The sequence below is a fragment of the Primulina tabacum genome, chromosome 16 (genome assembly GCF_025594145.1).
Source record: "Primulina tabacum isolate GXHZ01 chromosome 16, ASM2559414v2, whole genome shotgun sequence".
NCBI lineage: Eukaryota > Viridiplantae > Streptophyta > Magnoliopsida > Lamiales > Gesneriaceae > Primulina > Primulina tabacum.
Window position 1 is genome coordinate 26,689,208 of NC_134565.1, and position 12,884 is coordinate 26,702,091.

Genomic DNA, 12,884 nt, shown 5'->3' on the forward strand with positions numbered 1-12,884 from the left:
TAAGATAGAATTCAAAACTGCAAACATTAGTGGCATTATCTATAACTGAGGCAAAATACATGACAATTAGCGAGGAGACAATATGTATTAAAATGTTCTTGGAGTAAATCGGGCACACACATGAGAATGTTAATTTGTTTTGTTATAGTCAAAGTGTCTTGCACATAGCAAGGAATCCAGCCTTTCATTCCATAACTAAACACATTGGAGTTCAATTTCACTTCGTTCGAGAACTAGTAGAAGAAGAAAATATGGATATACCGAAGATTCATACAAATGATAATACAACTGATGTTGTGACCAAGTAGTGAACACTGATAAGTTAGAGTGGTGCAGATCTTCAAGTGACCTAGCGGAAACGCAAGCATCAAGGAATGACAAGATTGAAATGATGTGTAGAGAAGTATTTGACTCTCAATCAAATATCCAAGTGGGAGAAATGTCGGCAAATCATGTGAGAGAATTGCACAAAGTCAAAAAATGTAGGGCTACACATTTATTATATTAGGCATAATATTTGAATTTAAATCATTGTTCAGACAATGAAATTGTACGGAAGTTTCTTGCGTTCGCACGAGGAAGAACGCCAATAAAATGTACATCAAATTCACCTCATTTCTCGTAATATTCTCGAGTTCTTTTCTCTTATCTCGTAGCATTTGAGTGCTCAATTTTATATATTTGGGAGATGTTTGTTATCTTGTATTAAGAGAATGTGTATTCTCTTTTGAAATACATTAAGTAGTTGTATACAATAAAATAATTATAGTGATTTTTACCATAATAGTTTTTAGGATTTTATACGTAAATCTCGACGTCCAATTTTATTATATATTTTCATATTTATATATCAATATATCATATCCGAGACCAACATTTTCAACGTTTATACTGATTGTAAATTCTAATCTTTTCCGATGAAAATTGTGTTCGCTCTATCTTTTATTTTTTTCCACTCGTTTTCGTGGCAAAACCTTATTATTCTACCCAAATACCTTATTTGAAAATGTTCCACTTCTAGTTCCAATGCTTATTTAATTTTTTGAGCCTTGAACTATATAATAATAATGATAATTATTATTATTATCATTTTTATTTCCTCTGTCGGTGATTGCATGCAAATACAATAAATAAATTTAATAGGTTTGATGTGTTGTTCGTTGGACATGCGGCGCGTAATGAACTATTGCAAATTTATTTTGTACTAAAAAAAAATACGAGGGTAGGTCTCAGTCCTTGGACATGTGGTGTGTATTGAACTATAGTGAATTTATTTTATACTCAAAATATGAACGAATATGTCTCTAACGAATATTATTAAATCGATTTGATCTATATTTAGAGTGAAAAATAAAAAATAATATTTTTTCATAAATCAGATCGAATCGGATCACATAAAAGATAAATATCACAAAATTAACATATAAGATTGTCTCGTAAGAATTTCAGTGAAATATAAAATGTTATTTTTCATTATAATCCTCAAAGTTCACTCTATTTGCTAACAACCTAACATACCATAAAATCATCCCTATTTTGAGGATACATTATTTTATTTACCTGTGATAATTACATTAATTTCATACAATTAAAAATAAATTTACTTTGAACAAGATGAAAACACACTTCATCTAATAAAATAAAAAATTATTGAATTAACTAAAATAAATATAAGTTTTATATTAATTATTAATTACATTATATATAATAAGAGTAGATCTCTTATGAGTCGGTCTCACGAATCTTTATCTATGAGACATGTCAATCTTACTGATATTCACAATAAAAAGTAATACTTTTAGTATAAAAAGTATTATTTTTTCATGGATAAATCAGATAAAAGATCAGTATCGCAAAATAACATATGTGAAATTTTACGACACAAATTTTTATGCATAAAGAAACCAACCACTTTGATGGTGTCCCCGAAATTCTCGCAGCACTCCATCCGTGACGTAAATCAACAATAATAATAAATATAGAATTGGATTAGTTAGGATTTATTAATGTCGTATAAATCACTCTTAGATTGTCTTAATTTCCTCTCTTTTTTTTTTTTTTTTTCTCTTTTTTATTTAATTTTAAATCTGTCACTATCATTGTTATACTCTTCCCTTACTTTAGCCACCAAAATAAAATAAAATAAAGAAGCATAATTCATTTTCTTCTCTCTAGTTTGGCCCTTTTCGGAGTGTGGAGTTCACACAGTGCCAAAAGCTGTACATACAACAAACTGTGTATAAGAATCGACTCAGATTCACAATTTTCTTGCTTGCTTCTGATTCTTCTTCTCTCGGTTTGTAGGAGAAAAATGCAATGGTTTGCATAGTCCTACAAGCACTTTAATTTCTTGCTTATTCACGATTGATATGAGAATGCATGTAATTTACGTTTAGAAAATAGGAGTAAAGAGATTGAGGAGAGTGAGTTTGTCTTGGTTGTGGTTCAAACATGACAGTTGACTCAGTTTCGAAGTGGGTTTTTGGATTGTGCATGTTGGTGTTTCTTGGATGCGGACTGGTGAAATGTAGTGTGACTTATGATAGAAAGGCCCTTGTAATTAATGGGCAAAGAAGAATTCTCTTTTCTGGTTCCATACATTACCCCAGAAGCACCCCTGAGGTACTAAAGATTCTTCTTCTTCTTTTTTTTTTTTTAAAAAAATATATCTATGTTCTTGAATTTTTGTTGGAAAATTTGTAATTTTGTTGTTGAATTGCTATTTTGTCGGTTAGATGTGGGAAGATCTGATAAACAAGGCTAAAGAAGGCGGTATAGATGTGATTGAAAGCTATGTATTTTGGAACGTCCATGAGCCTTCTCCTGGCAATGTAGGACTGAGTCTTTCTCGCGCACTAATTTTCTTAATGAATTTTATCTCTTCTACCTGTTGCTGAAAATTTTCCTTCCCCCCAAAAAAATTGGTGGGGTTGCAGTATAATTTTGAGGGGAGATATGATTTGGTGAGGTTTGTTAAAACCATTCAGCGAGCAGGGCTATATGCTCATCTTCGCATTGGACCATATGTTTGCGCAGAGTGGAATTTTGGGTAAAACTTTATATTTTCTTGCTCAGATCTAAACTTTTACTCGGCATTTTGATGTTTGGTCCTATTTTCTCATGCGTTATTTTTATTGAGTCTTTTGTTGTCCTCTTGCTGTGTTTTGTGCAGTGGATTTCCAGTTTGGCTCAAATATGTACCAGGGATCAGTTTCCGGACAGATAATGAGCCATTTAAGGTTATTGTTCCTCATCTATTATTGTTTTACTTTAATTAATTCGTGTAGCTTCATTATATATTTATAGTTAAGGGTATTCTTGCCAAACTTTTGTTAAGTTAAAGTAACTTGCTGATTGTTAGCGGTTCTTGATATTAAGCTGAGTTTTTGGTGTGACAGATGGCTATGAAAGGGTTCACTGAGAAAATTGTGAATTTGATGAAGAGTGAAAATCTATATGAATCTCAGGGTGGCCCCATTATACTCTCCCAGGTGAATGTCAAACCGTGGGTGATTTTGATTTTACTTAGGGGTTAATTACAATTATTCACTAATTTCATTGTCGAGTTTTTGAGTAGTCGATTATGTAGTACTAAGCGGTGAATTGAACAGATTGAGAATGAATATGGACCACAAGCAAGAGCACTTGGTGCACCAGGCCATCAATATATGACTTGGGCTGCAAACATGGCCGTTGGATTGGATACTGGAGTTCCATGGGTTATGTGCAAGGAAGATGACGCCCCTGATCCCGTGGTAAGAATTATTCAAGACAGAAGATCTGACTTTTTTGTTTGCAAATTTTTGTGCTTTTTATCTTAATTTGATTGACATTTCTTACTGTAGAAAGTAATTATTGTTAGTTGTCCCTTATCTTGAGAGTTCAAGTTTATGGAATGTGATTCATAATGGAATATATATGACCCTGGTCGCAAAAAGCATAAGCTCCTTGGTGGCGGGCCAACAATAGTTTTTATATTTTAACAGTACATCCTCCGCTGACGATTAATGCTCTTTACTTATATTGTTGGTAGATTAATACATGCAATGGTTTCTATGGTGATTCTTTCTCCCCGAACCGACCATACAAACCCACGATTTGGACTGAGGCTTGGAGTGGCTGGTTAGCAGTTCAATTTTCCCATTCAAACTTACGAGCACGAACTGGTGAATGGCCCCTCTCTAACCATGATCTTGTTTATCTTTAACAACTAGGTTTACAGAATTTGGTGGTCCAATTCACCAAAGGCCAGTTCAGGATTTGGCATTTGCTGTAGCTAGATTCCTACAAAAGGGTGGCTCCCTTGTTAACTACTACATGGTTGGTTTTTGTGTCCTAGAAATATTTTACCATGCTTAGGCATGTTTTTTCAATATGTTTTTGTTTTTGTATGTTTTGTTAAAAAGCTGATTTCGTTATCCTCTGTGAAACAGTATCATGGTGGTACCAACTTTGGTCGTTCTGCTGGAGGACCATTCATCACTACGAGCTATGATTATGATGCTCCAATCGATGAATATGGTAAAGACAACTTTATCTATTTATATACTTGAGGTTCATTCAAACTTATAACTTTCTTCAATCCTATAGGTTTGATCCGACAACCTAAATATGGTCATTTGACAGAGCTGCACAAGGCTGTTAAACTTTGTGAGAAAGCTCTAGTTTCAGCTGATCCTATCCAGACTTCTTTAGGAACCCTTCAACAGGTGTTTTGGCATCTACTTTTCGAGTTTGTCTTTATGCATTTTAGATTTTGGCGGCTTACGGATTAATGGACTTTTTTTTCCAGGCTCATGTGTACTCTTCAGAATCAGGAGATTGTGCAGCTTTCCTTTCGAATTACGATCCTGATTCTGCAGTGAGAGTGATGTTCAATAACATGCATTATAACCTACCTCCTTGGTCGATAAGCATTCTTCCAGATTGCAGGAATGTTGTCTTCAACACAGCCAAAGTATGTCATATGTTTGAATATTGAAATATATTACTGTGGTCCAAAATAATTCGATGTAAGCCAGTTAAATTTCCTCCATCCTTGTAATATTCTCCTGATATTATAACTGTCGAAACTTTAAAATAATAGAAATATAGTGAATATTATAGGTGAAAATATCTTGGGATAAACATAATAGAAAATCTTCCATGTATTATATAACAATTAAATTATATCAAAGACACATAATGATCTTAATAATATCCAAGCTAGTGCCATAATATATTCTTTATTTTCTAAAAATTGATTGTCTTGATCGCAGGTTGGAATACAAACAACAGGCATGGAAATGCTTTCGACTAACACTCAGATATTCTCATGGGAAACTTATAATGAAGATTTGCTTTCTTTGGATGATAGCTCAACATTTTCAGCTTATGGCCTTTTGGAGCAGATAAATGTCACTAGAGATGCTAGTGATTATCTCTGGTACACAACTAGGTATATCTACCAGAATGAATGTTTACCCTGTTCTCTTGTTTCTGTATTTTATTTCCTGTTTCCCTCGAAATAGTATAGGAAAAATTGACTCCACATCTTTGATATGCATCCCATCCTTACTTTTCTTGTTTTTACAGTATTGATGTAAGTTCATCAGAGTCTTTCCTCCATGGTGGGGATCTTCCGACTCTTATTGTTCAGTCAACAGGTCACGCGTTGCATGTATTTGTAAATGGACAGCTTTCTGGTACACAATACAGTCCATTCATTCGATCTTTTATAGATCACGATAGATGCTTTTTTTGGCTCATCTAGTTCAATTTTGGGCTCTACTTTTATGCTATTTAGGTTCTGCTTTTGGGACAAGGGAAAACAGGAGATTTACATATAAGGGAAAAATCAACCTACGTGCTGGATCGAACAAGATTTCGCTCCTAAGTGTGGCTGTTGGTCTGCCGGTTGGTCTTAAATCTTGATTTTATTCTAATACACGGATAATATGATAATTGATACCGAATTTATTTCACGTGTCTGAAGTCCGAAAATAATATCATGGTTTTATTGATATCTGGATGTTACTTTTGACATGAATTATTGTTGGTGAAAGAATGTCGGTGGGCATTACGAGACATGGAAAACTGGGGTGTTGGGTCCAATTGCATTGCATGGACTCGATCAAGGAAAGAAGGATTTGACATGGGCTAAATGGACCTACCAGGTTTTATATATGATATTTTGATATCTTCCTAATCATTTAGTTCGAAAATGATCTCATAAATACATTTTTGAGCAGGTTGGGCTTAAGGGAGAAGCCATGAATCTTGTGTCCCCAAATAGTATATCTTCAGTCGAATGGATTCAAGGTTCACTTATTGCGCAGCAGCAGCAGCCTTTGACATGGCATAAGGTACTATCAGTACAGAATTCAGCGGAAAATGTAGTTTCTACTGAGAAAGGAGACATGCATTATTGCAATATGAATATTAAATGATATTGAAACCTGACAGGCTTATTTTAATGCACCCGATGGAGATGAGCCACTGGCTCTGGACATGGGTAGCATGGGAAAAGGCCAATTGTGGGTTAACGGTCAGAGCCTCGGACGATACTGGACTGCATACGCCACTGGAAATTGCAATGGTTGTAATTATGCGGGGACTTATCGCCCTTTTAAGTGTCAACTTGGGTGTGGCCAACCAACTCAAAGATGGTAAGTCCTTGAGCTTGCGCTTGAATTCATTATTTGGCACCTTTTCAAAATCCCGGTCAATGTATTTTGGGAATTAAATAGACATTTTTTTAAATAATAATTTCTAAACATTACTTATCATAAGGATTAAGGATTAACCAAACCTCCGGAGAGTTTTACTGTAGCTATACGAACCTCCAGTGGAATTTACATCATACATTATTAGACCTCGATCTCTAAGGTTTTGATGCAGTTTATAGAAGAATTAATTGTTTGTGACTGAATGAAATGGTTCCAGGTACCATTTACCACGGTCTTGGTTAAAACCAACCCAGAATTTGTTGGTGCTTTTTGAAGAGCTTGGAGGTAATCCCATGAGAATCAGTCTTGCAAAGAGATCAGTAACCTCAGTGTGTGCAGATGTTTCTGAGTATCACCCAAATATTAAGAACTGGCAGATTGAAAGTTATGGAAAGATGCAACAATTTCATAGGCCTAAAGTTCATCTCCATTGTGGTCCTGGAAAGTCCATTTCTTCCATCAAATTTGCAAGCTTTGGAACTCCTCTCGGGAAGTGTGGGAGCTTCCAGCAAGGAACCTGCCATGCTCCAACCTCATATTCCACATTAGAGAAGGTACTTTGTGTTCTCCAATATACTTTATGGTATACCAGGAGAAATATAATATACATTGTTGGACGTACAATCCCACATATATATTATTTAAAACTCATTGATATTTTGGGCTATCCAACGATATGTATGATGCATCAAGATTATTTCTTCGGGTATAACATAAATTATATCGTGTTCCCTTGGCTAAAATTTAATATTGTCTATTGGGCGTAATCTATAATCTTTTTAACAACGCAGAGGTGCATTGGGCAACAGAGGTGTTCAGTGACAATATCAAACAGTAACTTCGGGCAAGACCCATGTCCAAATGTACTAAAGAGGTTGTCAGTTGAAGCGATATGCACCCCTTCAAATTGATATGTATATCATAAGCATAGAAACACAAAACGGAAGTCATGGGAGTATCATAAAAAAGTTATACAGGTATTTACATTGTGTGCTGCCACTATAATTATATTTTTCTGTTCAATGTTCATGCAAAGCTAGGTAGATCAACTTATACGGGTGCAAGGAGACCGTGTATGGTAGTCTATTCTTATAGAGGGTAAATTTGTAGATTCTGGGACTTCAAAAACTGTGAGTCCTGTTATGAATCTCAAGGCCTGGTCGTCATTTTCCCCTTTTTAGCAGGCAATGTGAACCAGAAATGGTGAAATTTCTGTGGTCGAGTCTTCATCAGAGTGAGTTTTAGAGTGTCCTATTGTGCTTTGCCCTTTTATATTTCATTCAGTGTAGAAGGTGAAATTGACTTGAATTTATGTAAAACTTATGCCTAATTTCTGGTAATTTAACTTGCATTTGGATTCTCTGATTGCCATGTTTTGAGTAGATGCATCTACATTGCTGGATTTGCAAGATCATTTTATATGGAAATTCTAAGTGGTCTCTCTCAGATATTTTTTGTATCGCGTGATATAAAATCTAGCTGCTGCCGCCAAGACAAACGGTAGGCCCCATTTTCCAAGCCAAATCTTACAGATCTGTGAATTATTTTGTATAATCATGGTTTGATGAATCACTGAATAGTATGACCAAAGTGGCCCTCCTTTTGAAATCGTTTATGCAATCCAGTCGCTTATTTCAATTATGAGTATCAATCAGGATAAACCAAGATAGTGTTTTAGATTATAGATTTAGATTTGACTAATTAATTCAAATTAAAGGTTTTTATCCAGTTCGTTAACCTAGCTAGTACAAATGGAAGAGATTAAAAAAAATAATATTTATATGTAAACTAACATTGCGGGGAATGGAGCGAGCATAACAATAAATTCTAAAAGCTTGCATTTATTAGAGAACCAACAAAATAACACATTCTCCCTCACGCAGAAGGGTGTAAATTTTGACCCAAACAAAGCCAAGTGAGTAGCATATTAAGGCTTAAACATGTGCTTGGCAATAGTATGCTGCAGCTCTTCTTTTTTTGCACCCACAATCCTGTCCAGTTCGTTGCCTTCTTTCAGGAAGATGAATGTTGGCATCGCCTCTACCTTCCATTCACTACCAACAGACTGCAAAACAAAATTGTGACCTAGCAGTAGTAACTCTATGCAAAAATTCGTTTGAGACAACGCAAAGAAATCACAATAAGCACCATGAAATATTATATTTGAAGTAACAAGATTCATTGTAGAAGACCATTTCAACTCTAAAGATCAAATGTCTCTTCCATCATGATCAAGGTTGGTGACCAGGCTAGATCATGAGTAGATAGAAAACACAAAATTTACCTACATTTAGCACCACTGATAATTCAATGTGTTGTATAATTTTTTTCATTATTCCTTATACCTGCAATTCATCGATATCAACCTTTAGGAAGGTAACATGAGGCAACTTCTTAGCCAACTCCGCGAAGAATGGAGCAATGAAACGACACGGTCCACACCATGAAGCTGTAAAATCTACAACTATCTGCATTTATAAGAAACAAATAGTGTAAGAATAAGTAGCCAACTGAAAGCTAGATTAAAGAAGGGTAAACGGATCAACTTATTTTATATTCCTCAAACTGTACATCCGATCAGATACTGCAAGCATTCCTCAGCAATTATATCCTATTTGATGTTTGTATTTTGGGTTCGGACTTCTTTTAAATTTGAAAGACTAATATATTGTCCACTAAACTAATCAAATATGCGAGATTAGTCCTGCACATAATTTCTTGGGTCAAGTCATTTTTCCAACCTTTTGTCAATCTTTTTGTCCCAAAAGCATGGATATATGTATGCCTATTATTGACCTTACGAATATAAACAAACTCATGAAAATTATCAAAATAAGTTTAAAATGTGAGATTATATAAAATTATAGAACATCTAAGAAATGAAAACAGATGATAAGGAAGAGGATGAAAATAATCCCAATGTGGATTAAGAAGCAATTTAGATTCTAAATAATGTTTAATATACCTCCTACATGAAGGAAAAGACCCAAGTTATATAATGAATTTCGGATCTTTGTAAGTTAGATGTTTGTGTGATAATTTTTTTTAATGGTTAAATAACGTAAATTCTGAAATAATTAAACAGTTATTAGAACTAATTGGCATCACATATACACTTTTGTTTTTAATATTATATTACATATAGAAAGAGGGTGTGTATTTATCTAAACCTAAACCTAAACCTAAACCTAACCTAAACCTAACAAACTAAACACCACGCAATCGATCGAGATTTGAAACCAAAACAGAGAAAGATCAATCATCAATTCACGTACACATGCACATAATATATTGCTGAAAAACCGTCGATATATCAAAACTGGAAAGGAAGATTAACACAATCATGGCGATGAAACAGTCTTGTCAAAACTCATCACACCTGAATTAAAAAAAAAAAGAAAAAAAATCTTTTAAAAAACAAATTTCTCCTAAAAAAGGAAAAAAAAATCCTCCACATTTATGTCATGATTTCAATTATATTCTAAAAAATTAAAAAATAAAATTGAGGAATCATCACTCATCAGCGAAATTTTTTTATCGCGATTAGATAGAGACACAGATCGAAGACTGATGATCAATCCTAAAGAACAATCAGATTCGGCCGATCAAAAGAAAATTATCTGTCTGTAACAAAACGCAAACGTCGAAAAATCAAATTGGAAAAAAAGAACAATGAAGGAAAAATGATACCAGCTTATTTGAGTTCTTCCCTTTCTGAAGCTGATCGTTCCATGCCTCAACGCTATGGCAGCTAATGACTTGTCCTTCAGATTCCGAAGTCGCCATTTTCTTTTCAGAATTTCCGATGAAAACTGAAACTTATCGCGCAAGAAATGAGCTTTGGATTTATTCCTTGCTTATCGACGGAGTGAATTCCTATTTATTTACAGTTGCGATATTAAAAGATGGCGACAGCTGGAAAATTATATTTTTGCCCGATTTGATTTTCCTTTTTTTTCCTCTCATTTTTGTAATAGATATACGTTTTCCTCTATTTTATTTGAAATTGAAACTAGAAAATTATCTAAAATACACTATTTCATATGACTACTAACTCATTCTCTTATGCTTACATTTTCGCTAGAGCAATTGTAGATCTACACCACTCAAACTTATCAGTGTAAACTGGCTTGGTCAGAACACCAACTATGTTATCATTTGTATGGATCTCCTGCATATCCACACTTCATTCTTCTATTATTTCTAGAACAAAATGAAATTGAACTTCAATATGTTTAGTCATGGAATGAAAGGCTGGATTACTTGCAATGTGCAAGGCGCTTTGACTGTAACAAAACAAAGGAATATTTTCTTGTTTGTTCATGATCTCCTCCAATAATCTTTAAATCTCTACTGCGTCCTTGCAAACTTGAGTAGCTTCATATATTCTGCCTCTGTTGTACATAACGACACAACGGTTTGCAGTTTTGAAACTCAACTTATTGCTCTCTCTGCAAGTGTAAACACATAATTAATAGTAGATTTCTTCTTACCAAGATCACCTGTATAATCTGAATCGATATAGTCCATGAGAGTAAAATCCTATCTTTCATAAATAATGAAGCATTTGAGGTACCTTTAATGTATCTAAGGATCCTTTTAACAGTGTTCCGATGCTTTCGTCCATGATTCGTCATATACCGACTAACTGATTTTACTGCTTGAGCAATTTTTGATCTTGTACAGATCACGGCAAACATCAAAGTTCCCATTGTTGATGTATATGGTACCCGAGACATCTCCATCTTCTTTGCTTCACTGCCAGGAAACATCTCGAAGGATAACTTGAAGTTAACAGGAAGAAATGTCGAAATTGACTTACTAACTTGCATGTTGAAGCGCTGCAAGACTATTTTCAAATAATTTTATGGGAAAGCCAAATATTTCGGTTAGTTTTGTGTCGGTGAAGTTGCATCCCTATTAATTTATTAGTTAGTCCCAAATCCTTTTTGGACCTGTTCTTTATTGGAGTCTGCTACCAACATGTCGTCCACATACAACAACAAAATGATATAATCATAACCAGACCTCTTGAAATATGAAATATCTTGTACAAACACTGCGCCTGTTTGAGACCATACAAAGATTTGTTCAACCTGCAAACCAAGTTTTCTTTGCCTTTTTTCCGCAAAACATTCTGGCTTTAGCATATAGATTTCTTTTTCAAGATCTCCATGAAGAAATTCCGTTCTCACATCTAGCTATTCTAGATGTAGGTCAAATACCACACACAATATGCCAACACTATTGTGACTGTTGTAATCAGAACATATCTCATTGAAGTCAATGTCTTCTTTCTTAGTATACCCTTTTACCACCAATTTAGCACGATATTGCATCCTTTTATTATCATCTAATGACTCCAATTCTTCCTATATTGCTGTCATCCATAGAAATACATTCGTGCTTTGAGTAGCCTAATGGAAACTCGATGGCTCATTTTCCTCTATTAATAGACAATATTCAATATTTATTTCAGTGACATAATCTGAAAATCAACCTGATGGTCTTCTCTCTCGAATTGACTGCCTTACTTTAGAAACATAAGACTTAACATGTTCTTGTTACTTGTGCTCCGATACTGCTTCACAAGAAATTTGATTTTCGTTTGCCTTATTTTCCACATGATTTATAGTAGTTTCTGAATTCAGTGTGCTTTTGTCTCTTTTTACTTTATATTCTTCAAAGATAACATCTCTGCTGATGATGAGTTTGAGGACAATAGGATCCCACAAGCGAAATCCCTTTACTCCATCAGCCGAACCCAAGAAGATACATTTTTTGAATTTTGAATCTAATTTAGATATTTCTTGCTCATTGTATAGGATGTACACAAGACTTTCTAATGTATGCAAATGAGAATAAACAGCCAGTTTCCCAGTCCACATCTCCATCGGAGTCTTCACATTAGTCTCCACTGAAGGAAAACGATTGATAATATAATAAACGATTTTGAATGCTTTCGCCCAAAATGACATGGCTAGACCCGCAGTCCTCATCATAGCACTAGTTTTGTACAACAAGGTTCTGTTCATACGTTCTGCCACTTCATTCTAATGAGGTGTGTAAGCCGTCGTGAACTATTTTTTGATGCCCTTGTGTTGACAAAATACATCAAATTCATCACTGGTATATTCTTTTATATTGTCAGTCATCAGACATTCGATTTTATTTTCA

At 34.4% G+C, this 12,884-nt stretch overlaps 2 protein-coding genes across 2 annotated transcripts; one reads left to right on the forward strand and one right to left on the reverse strand.

Annotated features, from left to right (window-relative positions):
* Positions 1-2,158: 2,158 nt before the first annotated feature.
* LOC142528675 (beta-galactosidase 3) lies at positions 2,159-8,067 on the forward strand. The gene is made up of 19 exons (XM_075633768.1): positions 2,159-2,622; positions 2,736-2,831; positions 2,937-3,049; positions 3,173-3,239; positions 3,399-3,491; positions 3,612-3,755; positions 4,034-4,122; positions 4,215-4,320; positions 4,434-4,521; positions 4,591-4,709; positions 4,793-4,957; positions 5,259-5,437; positions 5,575-5,684; positions 5,786-5,895; positions 6,045-6,155; positions 6,231-6,344; positions 6,445-6,647; positions 6,925-7,261; positions 7,499-8,067. The coding sequence occupies exons 1-19, from the start codon at positions 2,452-2,454 to the stop codon at positions 7,616-7,618; spliced, it is 2,535 nt and encodes an 844-aa protein (XP_075489883.1). The 5' UTR covers positions 2,159-2,451; the 3' UTR covers positions 7,619-8,067.
* Positions 8,068-8,528: 461 nt separating this feature from the next.
* Positions 8,529-10,612, reverse strand: LOC142529219 (thioredoxin H1). Its single transcript, XM_075634688.1, has 3 exons — positions 10,398-10,612; positions 9,053-9,175; positions 8,529-8,772 (listed from the first exon to the last, which is right to left on the reverse strand). The coding sequence occupies exons 1-3, from the start codon at positions 10,491-10,493 to the stop codon at positions 8,635-8,637; spliced, it is 357 nt and encodes a 118-aa protein (XP_075490803.1). The 5' UTR covers positions 10,494-10,612; the 3' UTR covers positions 8,529-8,634.
* Positions 10,613-12,884: the final 2,272 nt, after the last annotated feature.